This window comes from Staurois parvus, unplaced genomic scaffold (genome assembly GCF_062004578.1).
Source record: "Staurois parvus isolate SC_StPar_1 unplaced genomic scaffold, SC_StPar_1.0 ptg000139l, whole genome shotgun sequence".
In the NCBI taxonomy this organism is placed as follows: domain Eukaryota; kingdom Metazoa; phylum Chordata; class Amphibia; order Anura; family Ranidae; genus Staurois; species Staurois parvus.
The window spans coordinates 1,614,911-1,636,295 of NW_028317935.1; the positions used below are offsets into that span (position 1 = coordinate 1,614,911).

The 21,385-nt window shown below is 40.1% G+C and overlaps 1 protein-coding gene across 5 annotated transcripts in view; it reads left to right on the top strand.

Moving 5' to 3' along the window:
* Positions 1 to 21,385, top strand: part of ADGRG6 (adhesion G protein-coupled receptor G6) — a 239,270-nt gene that overhangs the window by 186,265 nt on the left and 31,620 nt on the right. For all 5 annotated transcript variants that reach the window (XM_089673509.1, XM_089673511.1, XM_089673512.1 and 2 more), the window contains 4 exons: positions 7,372 to 7,433; positions 9,248 to 9,449; positions 11,018 to 11,183; positions 15,017 to 15,157. In XM_089673509.1, coding sequence (XP_089529635.1) covers positions 7,372 to 7,433; positions 9,248 to 9,449; positions 11,018 to 11,183; positions 15,017 to 15,157 — 571 coding nt within the window. The remainder of the gene's footprint in view (positions 1 to 7,371; positions 7,434 to 9,247; positions 9,450 to 11,017; positions 11,184 to 15,016; positions 15,158 to 21,385) is intronic.

The following is a 21,385-nucleotide window of genomic DNA, read 5'->3' on the forward strand; positions in this document are numbered from 1 at the left end:
TAAGCAAATATACTGCATATGCCTATTGTGTGACCGCTTCTATCGTGGAAATATTGGAGCGGCATCCATCACAGTTTTGGACCATGTTTAGATTTGCAAGAAAAACATGGAAAATGAAGACTGGAGTCAGTCATTTAAAAAGCATTCCCTAGAATTGATAAAGAGTGTTCTAGACCCCCAATTCTGTCCCCACTACACGTTTCCTTGTGTGTAACTGGACATGCAGCTAAACCCTCCTATTCTGCAATAAACCAGACTGAGTGTAATCTTGAAGCTTTATTAGCAAAAAAGGGTAGATGAAACTATTAGGAAACAACAGATAAGAAGTACATATAATCAAATACATGAAGCATACAGAAAACACAATGAATAAATAGGCTGTAGATGGCGATACGTGATTCTCACCAGCAAAGCTGCCTTTTGGGGGATGCAAAGGGATGCAAGTCTTATTCCAACATATGTTCTGATAGCGCGCTCCTGCTATCCCAGTTTCTAAGATGGAGTCTGAGCTCCCAAGATACAGCTCTTTCCTTTCAATCAGAATAATGGGAATTTTTATTAACTCTTAACTCTTATTTAAACAGTCTAGTGCAGGGGTGTCAAACTTGCGGCCCTCCTGCTGTTGCGAAACTACAAGTCCCATCATGCCTCTACCTTTGGGTGTCATGCTTGTAACTGTCAGTTTTGCAATGCCTCATGGGACTTGTAGTTTGGCAACAGCTGGAGGACTGCCAGTTTGACACCTATGCTCTAGTGTTTATAAAACAGTACATTTATTACTGGCTCCATCTAGTGGTCAAGTTTGATATTGCAGGCAGAACAGGCATAATATATTTCACTGCTGGAGGCAATTCTCTAGAATTCTATTGCACTTTTGCAGCACAAATATCAATGTTTGCAACAGATTCATGTACCGTATGTTAAGTTGTTTAAGAAGGCAGCTGGCAGTAAGGCTGGAGTGTCAATACCAGACATGTCGTTCTCAGTGCAGCTCTGTAACACTGTGTCTGATAAATGGGCACAGTGGCCAAAACGTTTTGTTGTGAGGTGGGTGGAGCCTGGTGGGGAACTGGTGGAGCCTGGTGGGAAGACCCCATCCCTATCAGGTCCACTTCTCATGTGAAAAACAGTGGGCAGATTCCATATCTGCTATTGAACTGAATAGTGGCTATGGAAGTCAAACACTGTTGCCTACTGTCATTTACAAGATGGACATATCTGATGGGGAGTTCTCCATTAGGCCACTGTCACTATGTCCCTATATCATTGGTTGCTGGGTAGCGAACAACCAACCAGGTGTCAGATTTTACCATGCCAGGAATATTACAAAACAGAATTTTTTAAACAATGAGGAAGGGGGGGAGTTCATTAAAGTATAACTGAAGGCAAACCTTTTATTTAGTTTTGCATAGAATGGAGAGGGATTAGAACACTTGTCAGTTTTTACTGCAGTCTGTGCCTGAGATTCACCCTCTCTATTTGTCCTGTTTACCATTATCATTGAAAGTGAAAGTAAAATAAAATCCCACATTTTTGGTTGTCCCCAGTAAATAATAAAGGGGAAATCTTCCAATGGAAACACTAGTTCTGATGGCCTAGGGGTCCCCAAGGAATTCCTTTAATATATAAGGATTTTATCTCACTTCCAGTTTGGCTATGGGACAGGAAGTGAAATGTCCACAATGGGACACAAACAACAGTCTGACAGGGCTATAACCCACCCTTAATCTATCCAAAATAAAAAAAAAACATTGTATATAGTGCTACTTTAAAGCAGTTACAACACTTTTTTGTCAGTATAGCACTTTTTAAATGGCTTACATCTAATTAAAAAAAACAACTTCCAGGTTTGAATGGCAGTTAATTGAATAAGCTGAAGTTAGAAGCTGATTGGCCATTATGCACGGTTGCACCAGATTCTGAGTGCTCCTGTTTTAGTAAATCTCCCCCATTATGTCTCTTCTGCATTAAAGTTTCTTACCTACTTTTCCGCCACAGCTTAGTGCACAATTTTCAGCAATGCCAAGCTGGCTGAACTCCCACGCATATGCGTGATATCATATTGGTCCAGCCAATTAAAATAAGTTTGGTACATGGAAGCTGGTCAGACGCAGATAACAGTGGCCAATGAGTAGTTCCAGGATAAAACAGCGCTGGAGTGATAGTAAGTATAGTTCTGCTTTACAAATTTGTTTCTGTGGCTGAAACAGACTGACAGTAATTAAGAACAACTCGACATGCAGGGGGGAGCCTGTGTACAGAGTAGGACATTTTGTGCTGGGAATCTGTCATGAATGCATGTCTCTTAACAAAACTGTTATAATTATTTTCTAAATTAGGTGTCGGCCATTTTAACCTCTTCCCGTCCACCCATTGCACATAGACAGTGGATGGGAAGCTTTGCCGAAGCAGGCTAACCTACCTGTACATCAGACTGCAGCGATGACTTCTGTCTCACAGAGCGCGCACCCCAGAGCCCGTTGATCAGTGTGTCTCTTGGACATAGCAGATCACATTACTGCTGTGACCGGTCAATCACATGGTGTTTTACTATTTGACTGCTGTGACGAATCACAGCACTCACATGGTAAACAATGGAAACTGAAAGTAAAGATCACTTCTCTTTAAGCTCAGTGAGAGGCTGTTAGGCTGCTTGCACACTCACAGACTACTGTTCCAGCCACTCCAGTATCCCTGATCAGTGCCCCTGTGTCCCTGATCACTGTGCCAGTATGTACATAATAAAATATGCACCCCTGTCAACAGTCCCAGTGTGCACAAAAACACCCCCATACACCATACCAATGTCCTGATCACCACTATACCCCATACCAGCGTTCTGATCACCTCCATACCCTATACCAGCTTTCTGATCACCTCCATACCCCATACCAGCGTTTTGATCACCACCATACCCCATACCAGCATTTTGATCACTGCCATACCAGTATTCTGATCACTACCATACCCCATACCAGCATCATGATCACTGCCATACCCCATACCAGCATCATGATCACTGCCATACCCCATACCAGCATCCTGATCACCCCCATACCAGCGGCCTGACTACTGCCATACTAGCATCCTGATCACCGCCATACCTCATGCTAATGTCCTGATTACCGCCATACTCCATACCAGTGTCCTGATCACTGCCATAGCCATACCAGCGCCCAGGATTTTAGGGTCTCAGTGATCAATTTTCAAATATATATCCTATAATTTGTAGACTCTATAGCTTTCACACAGGCTAAATCATATACACTGTTTTGGGTTATTTGTACCCCAATAATGTAGCAGAATACATGTTGGCCTAAATGTATGAAGAAAAATTATTTATTTGCAAAATGTTATAACAAACACTAAGCAAAAAAAATTTTTTTTCAAAATTTTCAATATTTTTTATTTATATAGCAAAAAATAAAATAAACCAGTGGTGATCAAATACCACCAAAAGAAAGGGATACACATTTCATTTGGGTACAGTGATGTATAACTGAGTAATTGTCACTCAAAATGTGAAACTACTTTAATCGAATTTTAACCCTCCCCTCCCCCCTCCATTGTTTTCAAAGAAAATTTCTGTTTTCAATTGTCCTGGCTTAGTAAAAATGTGATGCCTGTGCTGAGGAAAAGGATCAGGGCCATAACTGTACTGCTTAAGCCAGTGGTGTATGTAGGTTTTGTGTTGCCCTAGGCACAAAAATCATCTGCCGCCACGGACACTGACCAACACCAAACCCCCCCCCCCATTGACCAACAACACCCCTGTCCCCCACCTAGGAGAGCCTTCCACTACTTGGAGAGACACTCATCTTCATCTCCGGACATCCCCGGGAATGAGAGTCGAGAGTCAGGCTCTACATACACCATCAAGCAGCCCGCAGCCTCTCTTGGATCCCACCTGGTTCCCATGGCGAATGTGTCCCTTCTTTCATCCCTTCTTCTGGGGGAGGTGCTGCCCCCCTGAAAAATGCCACCCTAGACAAGTGCCTTGTTTGCCTTGTGGTAAATACACCCCTGGCTTAAGCCCTGGTTGGCACTAGCACATCATGAAAGCCGCTGTGACTTCCAGGCGATTTTGATGTACGACTTCCAAGTGAAATGGTGTGACTTCAATAAGATTGTTAAGCAACTTTACTGATAAGAAGCATTCTTATACAACTTTAATGGATCAGTGTTGACCTCTCCTTAGTCATTCTTACTGCCTACAGACTTCCTTCTGAGGGTAGCGGAAACACATGAAAACACTTGCGGTTTTTTTTGCGCGTTTTTCAAGCATAAACGTGCATCGCACATAGGAAAACCATTCACTTGAAGCTGCCATTCACTTCACACACATCTGCTAATCATGATTGGGGTGTCATTAACAATTAGGCTGCATTTTCACCTGCATGTTTCCGAATGTGCGGCAACCCACACAGAAAATGCATGCTTTCCTGCGCATTTCAGAAATGCACTGCAAACACGCATTGCACTTGCATCGCCATAATGCACATTTCCGAAATGTGTGGCAAAGGACATGTTTCCAGTGTGAGTTGGTACAGGTTGGTGCACCTTCACAAATGCACAGATGCTAACACAGCCTAATTGTTAAGGCAAGGATGAGTTGTGGTTCCATGCACACAAAGTGTACATTTTCTTGTGGTGCATTCGGAAATGCACAGATGTGAATGAATGGTAACGAAGCGCGGGTTTCTGTGTGTTCATAAATGTACAAATACAAACAAATTGTAATGCAAGTGCGAGGCACATTGCTCTGTCTGAACCAGGACTGTAGTGTACCTAAACCCAGGAAAGCATGTATTTCATTACATCTCATCAGTTGATCCTGATAGTAACACAGTTCCTGTCTTAGGGTGACACTCATTGTACTGTGTGTATTGAGAAGTAGCTTTGTCACTCTAGGCCTGTTGCTCCTGGACTACAGAACACCTCCACTTTTCTCATGTCCATAACATACAAAATTGCATAGAGATCTGGACAGAGCTGATGACACTGCCTGTGCAGTCACATTAATTCTGTCCCATCATCAGGAGGTGTGAGAAGTAGTTGTGCCTATGTGGTCAAAGTGAACCCCTGAAAATAGACCAGTGTTCCCACACAGAGGACAATGGTCCTTATCTGAAGAAAAAATTATATCAGTTCAAATACATTGTTTTTATACACCTCAGTGGTTTATTGTATTCACTTTTTTAAAGCCACAGTTACTGGCACAATATGTCACTTTTCATTACCATTTTGCATATAGAGCATACAGTATGTACTGTGTATAAAGGTGAACTCATTTGTCGCTGTAGCACCTTATTTCTTTCAAATTCCAATAGCAATAGCATGTATACAGCCTGCAACAGTTTCGGACCTGCAACATCTTTTCTCAAGTATGTGCATACAACACAATGAATACATTGTAATAAAGAATAACTATATACAGGCTGCCTGGATATAACTTTCTAAATTAACATTTAGTCATAGCAACCAGATAAACGAACTACAGAAATGCAATACCATGAATCTGAGAATGTGCGTCATGAATAAAATTGGAAGCATTCTGTCAATATTTCCAGCAATCCTGGGACAATTACAACTCAAAACATACCTGCAAGAACAATAAAAAACAACCATATTAACTTGTACAAACAGATGAAGATCACAATCACGGTTTGATCCTTTAGGCTTAATGGTCTCTAAATCAGAAGTCTGTTTGGCTCTCTTTTGTTTAAGAATCAGTTTTATGTTGCCCCATCTACAAAGTATAGAGACCAGTCTATGATCAGGAAGCATAGATGTGCTACATTATGGGGTCTTATTATGAAAAAAAAAACAAAAAACAAAATCACTGGACGAATGGGAGCATTATTTCCTATGATCAGCTCCATCTGGTAGCCATAATACTGCTTTTTCCTAATTGAGGTATTTTAGGAACAGATGGGGAACATTTGTTGGGTGTTTGCTTTAAACATTCATCCAGAGATTTTGTTTTATTTTTTAAATAAGTAGACCCCAATGTCTGTGCTTCACAAAATGTCTTGCCAATTTCTATTTTGGGACTTATAATTTAAAGCAGAACTCCAGCCAGAAAAGCTTTGCTTTATATATATATATATATATATATATATATATATATATATATATATATATATACACACAGGTGCTTGCATACCTTCAGAGCTGATTCACACATAGCGGTTCACGTCAGGTTTACATCAGGTTCAGGACAGGATTAGCTCTCAGGATCTTATCCTGTTCACACATATGCGTATAGAAACAGTTCTCATAGCCTGTAATAAGCTCCTGAACCGGACCACACTGCTCAGAAATCATACAGGACTCTTTTTCAATCTCCACTGAATCCACACTGCCTGTGCACAAGACATATGTGAACAGGCACCATAGGAAGCAATGTTATTTCACATGTCACTCCCAGTCTGATCCACCCACTGTGAAGCATAGATTGACAGGCCAGGAGTCTGATCCATTCCAAACACCCAAAGTCCCACTCACAGGGTATAACGGGATTTGTAGTCTTAAAGTGTTACTAAACCCATAACAGTCTATCTACAGCACATGGTATATTACTGGTATGGTTACTGGGAAGGATGTTCCTTACATTTGAGTTCACTAGGAAGACCCCCCCCCCCCCTAAAAAGAACAGTGCTGTCAGTAGGAAGTTATCTATTGTAAGAGGCAGATATTGCTTATTGTTCAAGAAACCCCTATCAACCTCTGAAGGAACCCTAGTTGAGAAAGTATGACCTAAGGGGTTAATCCTCTGCATTGTGTAAAAAGGCTGTTTGATCCTGACTTCTCTGATCCTCCTCTTCTTCCAGTGTCCCTCTCTTATTTCCTGATAAGACATATTGTGTGGAGTCACTTTGCACATGCTCAGTTTGCTGTGTAGAGAGGGTTTTTTTTTCCTTTCTTGGGAGAGTGCATGTGATCAGCATAGGGCCAATCAGCACTGTCCAGACAGAGCTCAGGGGTCCTGCATCTTCCTAGAGCAAAATGAAAACTCTTCCTCTGAGCTTTAACATGAGCTGGGCTGGACACTGATAGAAGTCATAAGACTACTCTAACTGCTGATGAGAAAAGATATTTAGCAGTTTATATTTTCCAAAATAATTGTATTTTCATGTTCTGTGTACTGTGAGAGACCAGATAGATAGAATGCAGGGTCTGGGTTTAGAAACACTTTAACAAGCCATAACAAACACTAACAGATTGATGACTCTGCTTCAAAGATCTCTCCTCCAAGAGCTGAGGAGAGAGGTAAATTCTGTGCAAAGATATGACGTCACCGCTTTTTGAGTTTTATACATGGAGTTCTTCTTTAACTTAAATCCTCTGACAACTCTATTGTTTCCACAGTTTTTTAGGTCTCCTCAACTTTACATCTTATTGGGGTGAACCAGATACAACAGACTGCACGGGTGAGTAAAGAACAAAACAAAGGTTTTATTTTCATCATTTTCTAAATAAAGATCAAGATCAATGCATACATAGGTGGAGAGATTGAGCTGTACTTGGAATCCTTAGCATTCCTTCTAAAGTTTGGAGTGAAGTAAATGAAGTGGTGTACAGTGATCCTTCCAGGTTATAGACAGTCAGCACCTGCCTACCAAACCTGTTAATTCAGTTCAATTGTGAATGGCTCTAAGACAAAATGTTCCATTAGTGTGCGCTATATGGCAGGTGATGTGTTTCGGAGACCACACAGGACTCTCTTTTAATGATAACATTAAGGGCCAGTTCACACTATGGAAATGCAGTCAAGATGCGTTCTAGATGCTTTATTGCATGCACATTTCTGACGCATTCCAGTGCATTGCTGATGCATTTTTTACGCGTTCCAGTGTGTTTTTTAAGCATTCCAGTTCATTTTTTTACCCTCTCTTTTTCTTCAATGTATGGACATGTGCGTTCCAGTGCGTTCTGGTGCATTTTTTATGCATTTTAGGTGTTACAGTACAGTTCCGTGCAGAAAAAATGCAGCATGTTCTACTTCTTTTTCTGCAACTAGAACACACTAGAACTGCAAGTACTGATGTGAACTATGACATTGACAACCATATAACCTACTTTCTGTGCGTTTTGGATGCAGACAAAAAATCCACTGAAACGCATGTGCTGTGAACTGGTCCTAAAAAAGTCTTAAATCCAAATCCAAAAAATGTGTTATATTGCAGCTTACCAATCATTAGACCAATCATTAAAACTATTCTATTTTTAAGGATTTCGTTCCTCTGTTTTCACCTGGTGATCGAGCCAGTAACACACCTCCTGTGTTAGAATTCCCCCCATTTTGCATGAAGCGCACAGGAGGAACAGCAGACAGCAGCATGGTTAATCTAGGACGAGGGTAATGTTAGAAGCACTAGTAGATTTAGATACACTAACAAATTGAGGTCAAATTAAATAAGCAGTTACAGTAACCAGCTTTTTTTTTAAATTTTGGAATAAAGGTTTTACATAAATAACAGCTGATCATTGTGAGAACCTATGTCGGTTTGTCTCAACCCTGTAACTGCTACATTTGCAGAACAGCTTATGTTGAAAAACAACAAACTTGCTGGCCAGATCACCATGTAAATAATAAAGGAAAGAGCCTTAAAAAAAAAAAATTGAATGCAGCCATCTCATCTAAGAATCGGTAAGTTGCAATATATTAAATGCTTGCTTTGGGGTTTAATGCTTCTTGGCATATAATAACTGTTTTGAGCAGTATTGTTAAACTTTCTACAATTACAAAGATAAAACCAATATACTAGAAATAGGGTGACACAGGTACACACAGGTGGAATATTGGCCAGTTGAATAGAAACCGGCCGACATTTGACCAGTGTGTACAGCAACCTGTCTATCAGAAAACAGCCTAATGTTCGGATTCTGTTAAACTGGCATGCTAGAGAACCAGCAGCCGATCAGCATTTGATCAGCGCTTGCAGACAATGGCTGCGAGTGCTGACCGATGTGTCCCCTGTCAGAATACAGTACCTCAGCAGGGAGATCGCTATACGAAGATCGCATAGGTAGTACAGCGAACTACTCAGTTTTTTTCGTTCAGCCCACTGGGTTGAATTAAAAAAAAAACTACTTGTATGCACCAGGCTTTAGAGAATCCCAGGTATTCAGTGTTCAGTTATCAATTAGAGAAAGATCTGAGATAAGAGTATTGTAGATGTACAGTAGTGTTGCCACTAGGAGTTGAATGGAATCAACATAAAAAAGCCTTGTCTTTTCACAGATAATGCGGACGCTTTGGCTAACCAATTGCTAAATATTTCTGGCGAAGAGATGACAGCAGATAAAGTCGAAGATGTTGTCCAAACACTGATGAAAATAGTCAATGACGTTGATATCAATGAAGATCTAGGGAAAACGGTTGTAACTGTGTTCTCCAATATTCTAAGCAGCTCAAACAGTGCATTAACAAAGGCCTCTTCCGAGTAAGTGGTGGTCTAGATTTAGATATGATCCTGTTGATTGATGGAATATTTGTACAATATCATAAGTATGTCATCTGTAGTATAAGTATATTATTAAGAGCAGATCAGACAGAATTGTAATACTAACTGTAGCACTATCCCCTTAGGAGTTGCTGAATTTTTGGGTTCCCCTACACTCCTACAGAGGCAGGCAACACGCATTTTTACATTAACTTGCATCCAGAAAACAGTAACCAGTCCTTGAGCTTGTTTTGAAGTTTTATTAGGGGAATTGAACTTGGAAAGGATAAGGGGTGTACAGGAGGCCTAATGGAACTGAGAAACCGAGGACAACTTCCTGGAACTATATACAAGATTTTACAGCAAAATCATCTTCATGGAGAGCTAGCCAGCATCTCATGTAGTACCACCCAATACCCCAGATGCATCCTCCTCACATCCAGCTATCTGAGGGAAATCCCTGATCAGGGGATCCAGTGCCTGCCACATTGGAGTAAGACAGTCCCGGCTACTTTCTAATCTGGTTTCCCACCTGTCTGGCCCAGGGGGTGCAGGTCTACTCACTTAGTCCTTCTCCTGTGTTGCTGGTGGATCAGTGACTGCTACTAGGCCTTCTAGCTGGGCTGCTCCTTCCCTCACAGGTAGTCTTCTCTCAGGGGGCTGGTGAAGTCCCAAGCTTTCCTCCTTCTAAGGTCCCTGCCTGGGGGTGAGCTCTTCTCTCATTTGGGTATCCTTCCAGGCTTCTGCTCTCCAGCCTCACTTCCTCTCTATCATGCAATACAAAGGTGGCCAATTATAGCAGATGAATATTGTTATCTACCCTTTGTTATAGTCCACTGGGATCTGCACACATTTTACAGCCCATTCATAAAATGTATGTGCAACCTCTGATGACCCACATAATTCTTTCTGCCTAAAGTGGAACTAAACCTATGGAAAAAAAAATTGCAGACTGGAATGATTATTGTGGAAGAGACATAATTCACAGACAGTACCTGTCTGTTCAGTCTTCATTAATATGTATGCTGAGCTGTGCATGTGCACAGGACACACAGAAAACAATTGCTTTCTGTGCACGCCATCGATGACTGGTGTTTTACAGTGCAGGAAATATGTGATCACCACAAGGTGAAATTGCCCCTTAGTCTGGAAACAGATGTTGATTTCAGCATTTCTGCATTTTAACACAGAGCACAGATGTGCGAACAGGACACACAGAAAACTACTATGTGCTATGTGTCTTTACAGTGACTGGCGGTGCTCAGGTACGGAAAAACACCAGTCAACACTTATACTGTTAACGAGCCCTTAAGGAAGACCCATGAGAAATGATGTGCTTGGGCTGTAGGTAGAGACAGCCAAGCATTTAGCATTTTCAGTGATCAACAGTGGTAGCCTATCTATAGCTCTCAGTGCAGGTTTCCTTTACTCCTATTGTGAATGTACAGTATGTGCCTGTATGACTCTGTAGGGATATTTAGATGTAAACCTCTTGTGGGCTAGAACAAGATGTCAATAAAACATGAACAAACAATAACTTCCTTTTATTTTCCCTGTGTTGCTTTCAGTGCATTAAAAACAATAGAAGCCTTGGCACTAAAGATTCAATTTTCAGGACCGTCTATCAGCATCGTGTCACGTAATTTGTGTCTGGGAGTTTCCAAAGTAAATGCTACCTCATACAATGGTTCAAGCTTCAGCGTGGGAGCTCAGACCAATAGCAATGACTTTCAGGTACAGTATGTCATTATATTGCACTTTTCCTCCTCATTGGCCACGAATATATAATATTTAGACATAATTGCTGTTCAATATGGTGTGATTCCATATAATACAGTAGATTAGATGGAAAAGACAGAACAAGATACTGTGCAGTGTTAAGTATTAATAGTTTTACATCTATTGACTGGGCAGAGACATGCCAGGCTTGGGAAGGATTCTGACAATATTGTCAAGATCCACCTGGTTACCTGATTGACGAGTGGCTCCACCTTTCAGAGCCAGAGCCAGTCATGCATGCCCCCTCCCCAGTTCTGGAAGAGCAGAGAGGAGAGCAGTAATGGACAGTCATTGTTCTTTATTCATAGCAAACCAAGAGCTGTGTGACTAGCAGACATGTGATTACAGCTGTAGAGTCTTGCAGATACTGAATTATGGAGTTGAGTATGGATGTATGTTTTTTAATTATACCATACTTATCCTTTAATCTCAGCTTCCAGTCCTTAGATGTGATGCTTGTATCAGTTTTCTCATTTTTTCTTCATTTATTTTCACCTGGTGATTCTGCTAGTAACACATTTCCTATCCTAGGATAGCAACACTCACCTTTCTGCATCAGGACAACAGAAACAATATAGGACTTCAGAGCACCACCCCTCTTCTATTGTCCATAAAATAGAGGGGCATGACTGTAGGTCCCATTATATAGCTGCTATCCCAAAACTCCCAGGATTCTCGGCTCTCTGCAAATAAGTCTATGGGCTTACTTGGCTCTAGCTTTCCCCCTGCTGGCCAGAGGAGAATGATGCAGCATAACATCAGTATCTCGGTAGTAAATGATAGTAAACTGGTTGTAGAGAAGGAAATGTTTCCTTCTCCATGTTTCCTTAGTCAGGCACTTGGCTACATTTACATACATTACGTAAACTTGAGATGGGTCGCTAGATAAAAGCATGTTTTTTGGATCTGTCCATACTGCTTTTCATTGATCTTGCTTTGGAACTGGCTCTTTTAAAAAAAAAATATATATATCTTTTTTCTTTTTTTTTTTTTTTTTAATTTTCAGTATAAATTTAATTTTGCAAGTGCAGGCATGTATTATTACACATGTAAAAAAAAAAGAAAAACACTGTTCATTTCTTCTGAAACCTCAGCTTCACCTATAGTTACTTTAAATAGAAAAGGAAATGAAGTATAGGGCAGCAACCGTTATCACCAAGATTTTTTTCATCTGCATTAGACTTCTGTCAGATAAAACCAGATTAACCAGCTCAGGAAATATCTGATATCCTCCCTCTATTACCTGCTAGAGGGTGCAGAGTAGTACTGACATAACATGAATTTTGCAAATATGTTTTGTTGTAGTCAACTGTCATGTAAACATTTTTTTAACCACTTCCCATACGGCCCATGTACATAAATGGCCAGATGGGAGCAGTGCAGGAGCGGGTTGCCGTTCATAAACTGTGCCGCATTTTCAGGCTGTGCGCGCTCCCTGGGAGTGCACAGCACAGCAATCCAGTGCCCGCTGTGTCCGATTGCTGTACGGGACCTTTGTGGGAGGTTCCGATCATGTGATCAATGATTGGCCAATCAGTGATCACATGAATAGTAGTAAGCAAGATGTCACTTCTGACATCATTGCTTACTACTAGTGAAATCTGTGAATGATCACAGAGATCACATGGTATAAGGCTATTCACAACAGCCTTGTACCATGTGACAAACTGTGACCAATCACAGCTCTCACAGTATTTCTCAATGGCTGCAAGAATGCAGCAAGAGAGAAGGTGAAATGATCGCTTTTACAGCCTTTATGGGTGTAAAATCAATCAGTGTAAAAAAAATGAAAAAAAAAACTTTGTCACCCACCACAAATAGTACAGTGTCACTATGGTGACACTGTACTGCTAGGGTGACAGTATGTTAAAAATATAACATAAATAATAATATAAAAAAATAAAATAAAAATGTACAAATTTTGAAAAATTATAATTTTTGGTTATAAACTAACTTGGGTTATTTTTTTTTAAAAAGATAACGAAATAAATTTTGACCAAGATTTATGAAGAAAGATTATTTATTTGCAAAATTGTATAAGAAAAACACTTTTTTCTAAATTTTTGGACTTTTTCATTTATATAGCAAAAAACAAATAAAAATCCCAGTAGTGTATAAATACCACCAAAATGAAAATTTATCTGTCTAAAAAAAAGCTAAAACATTCATATGGGTACAGTGTTGCATTAGTGCGCAATTGTCATTTAAAGTGTGATAGCACTGAAAGCTGAAAATTGGCCTGGACAGGAAGGGGGTAAAAGTGTCCGAAATTGGTTAAGCAATGCCTTCACATGTCTGATGCTAATTAATACTGTGTTAAAGTAGATCTAAACCCTATCACTACAATTTCATATAAGATTTAAAGGTGTCATTTAAAAAATTGTTCAACAGGTTTTTAGTCACATCCTGTTATAGGTTGACAACATTCCCCCACTTGTGCTACTGCATCCTGTTAGATTCACCCTTGATGGAAACTGCAAAAGGCTGTGATGGCACACAATGTGCAGGCATGATTCTGCATTGTCACGTAAGAAAGCATTGATGGACACAGCCTCTCTTCTATATGACTATAAGTCATGAATAAAAAAGAGAGTTATCCATCACTGAAAACGTATTTACAGTGAGCAATAAAAAATCCAGTTTTTATGAACAAAAAATAATTGCTATTATTAATGTTATTATTATTATACAGTATTTATATAGCGCCAAAGGGTATGCTCAGCACTGTACAGTAGCAAGGGGGACAGAACATGAGACGAGACAGTAACAATACAATACACGAGGGGTTCGAGGGCCCTGCTCTTTCGAGCTTACAATCTAGGAGGGAGGGGAAAGTGGTACAGGAGGAAATGGCTGTGGGGGATGGAGTGGTGGAAGGAGTGGAGGAGGTTAGTTGTTAGGTGAGGTCAGGTGTTAGGTGAGGTTGGGTAGGCTTCCCTGAAGAGTTCCAGAGGATGGGGGAAGTCCTAGAGAAGTCCTGCAATCGGGCGTGGGAGGAGGAGACCAGGGAACTAGAGAGTAGGAAGTCCTGTGAGGAGCGGAGGGCAATTACGTATAGTACATAGTGCTTTAGCAAATAAATATCATCCATTTGTGGTTTACATCTACTTTATGCATGTTTTAGATGGTGGCATAGAAATGGATGTCAGACACAGTTCCATTTTAAAACACAACACAATGTGATTCTGTATTTTTGTAAGCACATACCTGTACATAAAAACAGCCAAATCACACCAGTTCCCATCTAAGGAATCTTGACTCAGTCATAGTTATCCACTAGAAATTTAAATGGATTCTTTTTAGCCTTTTGCGTCATTATGTAATGTTGAATGGGAAAAGGATTGTCCTTGATAGAAATGTGGATTTCTAGGATTGTGCTAATTAGGTAAACAAAATCTTTAGGAACCCTTTCTGGAAAAAAAATTTTTCTCTAATTTGTCCTATTTCTTCCTAATAAAAGTATTTAAAGGATATATTCTGCTATGCTACGAAAATCAAATCTTGCAACCAGGGGCGGACTGACAACTCATGGGGCCCCCGGGCAATAGGGGATCATAAGGCCCCTGTGTCCTTGCCCAAACTCAAAAAAGCCTATGAAAAAGGTACCAGGGGCATCTCATAGGGCCCCCTACTGACCCCAGGCCCCCGGGCAGTGCCTGAGTTTCCAAATGGTCAGTCCGCCCCTGCTTGCAACTAATGTGATAAATTACTTCAGAACTATACTTGAAAGTGGATATGATGTGTCACTTGAAAATATGAATGATTTATGTGCTCTCAATCTTCAACAGATTGACATGAACAAATCTCAAGACAATCCTTTGGCTTCAGTTGTCCTTCCATCTAGCCTTTTGTCAGAATTAAGTCAAAGTGATTTCTATACAGTTTCAAGAGCTCAGTTTACTTTCTTCAGCAAAACTGGACTTTTTCAGGTGAGTAAAACATAAAATCAAGATTTATATACTCATTTTATACAAATGTGGTGTTTAATGTTATAATTATCTAACAATATTTGATATTATTACCATTTAAATTTTTGTACACACAGGACAAATTATTCCAGGTGTACAGGACTTTAAGGACTCCCAAATCCACAACCATGTAGTAAAAAAAAAAACTTAAAATCTTTATTGTAATAACCTTATCTGGTTTGTCGTGTTTTGTAAAAATCTTAATTTTTGGAAAAAATTACTTCAACTCCCAGAAAATTATATATTTTCTGAAAACAGAAGCCTTCTAGAATAAAAAGACGATAGTTGCAAATTTTTATGTCACATGATATTTGCGCAACTGTTTATTAAGGAAAAAAATATAAAAAAATGAATTTAAGTGAAAGTACACACAATATACTACTAATTTTTTTGGTTAAAATATAAAAGATAGAAGGTGCGCATGCGCGGTCGGCCGGAACAGATGTCCTGGTAATCTGCTCCACACCCTCCCGGCACATCAAGCACTCTGCAGCAGGAGCCAGATCTTGCTTGAGCCCCCTATAAGCACAGGGGATAACTGGGCACTATAGGGCTCTTTCCCATGCTGGGTCGTGCGGCGGGGAGGAGCCGAAGTGGCTCACAGAATCCAATCCCTATGGTGGGCAGGGGAGGCAAGATGGTGGCCGGCTCCGGTCCCATGGCCTGCAGCTCATTCCTGAGGACTAATCCCCTCCCACCGAGGACCAAGGCTGGCACTCTCTGCACAGAGGACCGCGACATGGGCACTGAGACTTCTACCAAGGAGGTGAGTGAGATTCTACAACCCTCCCACCCTCCAAAATTTGAATATGATTACTGAATTACAAGATCGACTGGATGAAGCTCACTCTAAAATAGATGACCTGGAAAACTGTGCCCGACACTACAATTTCCGTATTCGGGGGCTCCCGAAATCGATGAAAGATCTCACTGGCCTTACCCAGCCTCTTACTCAATCTGTAATGCCTGAGATTGATGATCTTCACACAGAGATTGACCGTATTCACAGGGCGCTGATTCCCCCTAGACCAAAGGGACCTCCTAGAGACGTTATTGTCAAGTCACACATTTTCCGGGTCAAGGAAGCGGTCATGAAATATGGCAGAGAAAATCCAGACATCGGGCATAAAATTCAAATCTTTGCGGACATCTCTCTGACTACCATCCAGAAAAGAAGACCACTGCTCTCTTCTTTGGTGCAGCGGGATATCCGTTATCGGTGGGCTTATCCGTTTCGGCTTCAGTTTACCTACAATGGAATACCTTATGCATTCTCTACATTTCAAAACAGCAGAAAAAATCCTGCTCCAATTGGGTATCAATACCCATAGTCCTTCATCCCGCACCCAACCGAGATCCAACGCTCAACCTCCGCCACTTTCGCCACTCTGGTCTGCCTCAACATCAAGGAAGATGAAGTCATATCATAAGACTACTTAAGATTTCCTTATTGCAGTGTTTCTTTTTACGTGGCAGCTTCTCCATGGTTTCCCTTGGGAACATTAGCTGCCACTGTTAGCTCATTTCCCTGTATGTTTTAATACGCAAATTATATGTTTGTGACTGCTTTCTGGAGGTTCTTATACTTCTACTGATTCTTGTGGGTTTTTGGTTCCCATTGATGTTTTATATTGTGCTTTTTTCTTTTTTGTGCCTGGAGGTGTCTATGAGCCCTCTCAGATCGGATAAAACAGCTGCATTAAATATCTCACTGCCCCCTTTGGAGGTTCAATACCTTCGAGACAACTTTGCTTTTCAATGGGCTCCCCGTTCTCTTCTCTATCTGAGGATCCATCTTATACGTTCTATTTCAACAATATTTCGTGCCAATTATCCCCCTCTTTTTAAACGACTCAAAGACGGTTTGTGTAGTTGGGCGGACTTCCCTTTATCTTGGTTTGGTAGAATCAATTCTATCAAGATGACACTTCTACCAAGATTGCTCTATTATTTTCAGACATTGCCGTTTGCGGCCCCCAGAGGAGAAATCTTGCGCTTACAATCCAACATTTCTTGATTCGTATGGGGCAATAAGTGTCCTTGGATCAATAATTCGACTTTATATTCCCTGAAAAAACATAGCGGCTTGGGACTTCCTAATATCTTGGCTTATTTTCACGTGGCCCAGATAATACAGCTCTCTTACACTACAGCCAATGGATATGTACCTCAGTGGATTGGCATTAAGGTTTATATTGACATCCTTGTGCTATTGGTTTTCTCATGTGGCTCCCCAACCGATTACGTCCTCCCATCCTTTGGCCTACATTATCCTACTCTTTAGCGATATGGGACAGGTGGCATACCCCTAACTCCTTACTTTCTCCTCATACCCCCCCTGGCCCCAGTCTTTTGTAATCACAAATTTGTACCTGGATAAATGCCATCTGTGTTTCAATGGTGGATCAATAAGGGCTTTTTAGGTATTGGGGATTATTTAGATGGGAATCGTCCATATTCTTTACAATATTTCCTAAACAAATATTGATTACCTCCTAGCGAATTCTTTCATTATAACCAAATTGTATCCTTTATCTACTATAAGCTTACAGTGAAGGAAATAAGTATTTGATCCCCTGCTGATTTTGAATGTTTGCCCACTCACAAAGAAATTATCAGTCTAAAAATTGAATGGTAGGTGTACTGTAACACTGAGAGACAGAATAGCAACAAAATTTTTTAAAGAAATTCATGTCTAACAAATTATGCACTGATTTGCATGTTCATGAGGGAAATAAGTATTTGATCCCCTTCACAAAACATAACTTAGTACTTGGTGGTAAATCCCTTGTTGGAGGTCAGATGTTTCCTTTATTTGGCCACCAGGTTTGCACACATCTCAGGAGGGATTTTGGCCCACTCCTCTTGGCAGATCCTCTCCAAGTCATTAAGGTTTGGTGGCTGACGTTTGGCAACTCGAACTTTCAGCTCCCTCCACAGATTTTCAATCGTATTAAGGTCTGGAGACTGGCTAGGCCACTCCATTACCTTAATGTGATTCTTGAGCTACTCCTTTGTTGCCTTGGCCGTGTGTTTTGGGTCATTGTCATGCTGGAACACCCATCCAGGACAACTCGGGGGGGGGGGGTGCACCTTGCTGCCCACTGTGTGAAAGTGATCAGTGGACAGGGAGCCCTGTCATCACTTTCACTTTTAAGCCCCCAGCCTGCTGAACAAATGAATCATTCATCAGCTTGTGATAAACAGTTGTCTCTTTGGATGTAGGTAGTATGTTCAAAGAGCTGAACTTCTTAAAAAACATAAATAAAATCAAATATAAGCTGAACATTGGTGAAGAACTCATTCTCTCCTGAACATTTGCTATGCATATGTAAACAGTTTACTCATCAATATTTCTTTATCAGTAGGCATTGATAAATAAATATTGCTAGAACAGAAGTTTGCTATAAGAAAGGGGCCAATTTCCACAAGGTTGGAACCACACAATTGTCTAACAAGTGTTTTTACATCAACAGTACCCTGCATTGGAAACACCTGATCTAAATCACTTGGAAGGTTGTCCACATAATCATGGCCATATCCTTGGTGTGATAAGTGTTTAGTAAACTTTTAGCGCTAAAGTATAATGGGCCTTAGAGAGCTATAGAGTATGTTGCTAATTACTACAAACAAATGACATACATTGAATATGTTGACTAGCACTTGCTAATTACATAGAACAATTTTAGCAAGTCATGAGCACCATAAATGGAATTTTGCCACATAATCATGGCCATATCCTTGGTGTGATAAGTGTTTAGTAAACTTTTAGCCATAAAGTATAATGGGCCATAGAGAGCTATAGAGTATGTTGCTAATTACTACAAACAAATGACATACATTGAATATGTTGACTAGCACTTGCTAATTACATAGAACAATTGTAGCAAGTCATGAGCACCATAAATGGAATTTTGCCATATCTGTTTTCATAAAACAAATATTTTTTTTTGTAATGTCACTGTTCACTACAATACCATTGCCAATCAGATAAGAGGCCCAAGTCATTCCACAGGAAGTGATCTAACACGTTCTTATCAAGCAACCTGGTGGCAGCTTGTGTTGTCATTACTATGATTACATTAAGGAAGCACTGTGTTTTTACCCATTTACCATGCACTTGTACTGTGCTGTAAGGGACATTGTAATTAAGGATGCTCAAAAATGTTCCATAAAAAATACTGTAAACAGGACATTGGGTTAAAAAGGTAACACATGTTTCCTTAAAACTATATAGCATAATATTTAATTTTGTTTAAATGTTGGGCATGCTTCCTGAATTTATTTTTCCACTTGCTGGAATTGTGATTAGTGAAAAGTGCAAACTTTCATTTATCAGCATGCAAAAATACTGAAGAACATGTTAGTTCATCATCTTCCAGAGTTGAGGGGTGTTTTTTTTAATAATAAAGCCCAGAGGCCAAAGTTTTCCACATTTTTATCTCTTGTTATCTTTAGTTTTGTGCCCACATATTTGTGATTGATCACTTGGAAATGCCCTAAATACATTTTTCTTTGAGTGAAAATGCTCCTTTCCTCCCTCACTTACCAGTGCTTTCTGCTTGCATAGATGAGTAGAAGCTAAACCCCTTATAACGTTTTATATCACAAACTTTTATTGCAAAGAAAGGGAAGGGGGTGTCAACCAGTTCCGTTACTAAGAGCTGATGACTGTAGTAGAGAACAAAAGAAAAGAGCGCGCCAACCTTGCGCATTACCTCAGTAAACAGTTCATGAATTTATTGGTAAATTATACTCACAAGAGTAGCAGTAAAAAAGGCATATAACATCCATAATCGGGTTAAAAGACACGTGCGCGTTCCATCTGGAAAGGAGATAAACTCTTGGTCAACTGACGCGTTTTGAAGGAAGGTCACTTCTTCCTCAGAGCTTAAAAGGTCTACAATGAGCACCTGGATTACTGATAGAAATATTCAATTTAGATTCATTTCCTATTCATAGGAGTCATTCTGCCACCATGTGTCAGTGTTTCTGTCAGTTTTGCCTAAGATGATACAGTGCACCGGGTCCAACTCTGGTGCCTATTGGGCTGTCATATTTAAAAAAATCTGCACAAGCTATAGTAGAAAATAAGGTAAGACTATGAAATTGGAAGTTGTTGGTACAATTTTTGGCTGCATATCTATTTCTTAGACATCAGTTGGGTATCAAGAAATATGTGTTTGTGTGTGTATATTTTAGCTTGAATGTATTAGCTGCCTAAGCACCGGTTAACACATGTGTGTGATCTGCTGCGGGTGTCATTTCAAAGTTAACAAAACTCCAAGAACAGGTCGCAAATGCAGTGCATTTGCCTGAACCAGATCACATAGTACAAAATGGCCATGCAATCCGGTTTCAGTGCGTTCCCAAAAATGCTGCAGGCACCTGAATGGGCTTAAATTGCACCGCACAGAATCGCACGTCAATTGCACATGAATGCAGTGTTATTCCCAGTGTTAATTTCGTTGAAAATATTTTCGTCAACTAAATTAACACTATTTTAGTCAACTAAAATACGACTAAAACAATTTGGATGACTAAAATACAACTAAAACTAAAATGGAATTTTAGTCAAAAGACTATGATTAAAACTAAATCGAATTACCATAATGCTATAAATAATAACATGTTAGATTTTTACTCCAGAAGTATATAATTAGTTTGGCAATTCTAGAGAAATGCTTAAATAATGCATTACAATTTAACTAAATCCAATAAATTTTAGTAGACTAAAATGACTAAAGTATACCAGAGATTTTAGTTTATTAAAATATGACTAAAACTAAAATGGCATTTTAGTCAAAAGACTATGACTAAACCTAAATCGAAATTTGACGTCAGAATTAACCATGGCGGTTCCTGTGCAATTCTGGTGGCCCTTTTAATTGAGCTTTAATACCTGGGAGATAAATCTGCTTCTGAATCTTGTGCTGGGTTCTCACAGCAGTTACATGATTGGGAGACCCTCCTGCTTGCCCGCAAAGAAGCCTTAAGCAAGAGCTTCACGACATGTAGAGGAAAGCACCGCTCAGATGCCACTGTGTAACTGGTCGTCCGCTTCGTGTAAATGCTGCCAGGTGCTGGTCTGCTAATAGAGCACATCTAGCTCAATAGTGGAACTCAGTGTAATCCACAGTAACAAAAAACAAAAAAATGGCATAAGTTTAGTCTCCTCCTATCAGATGC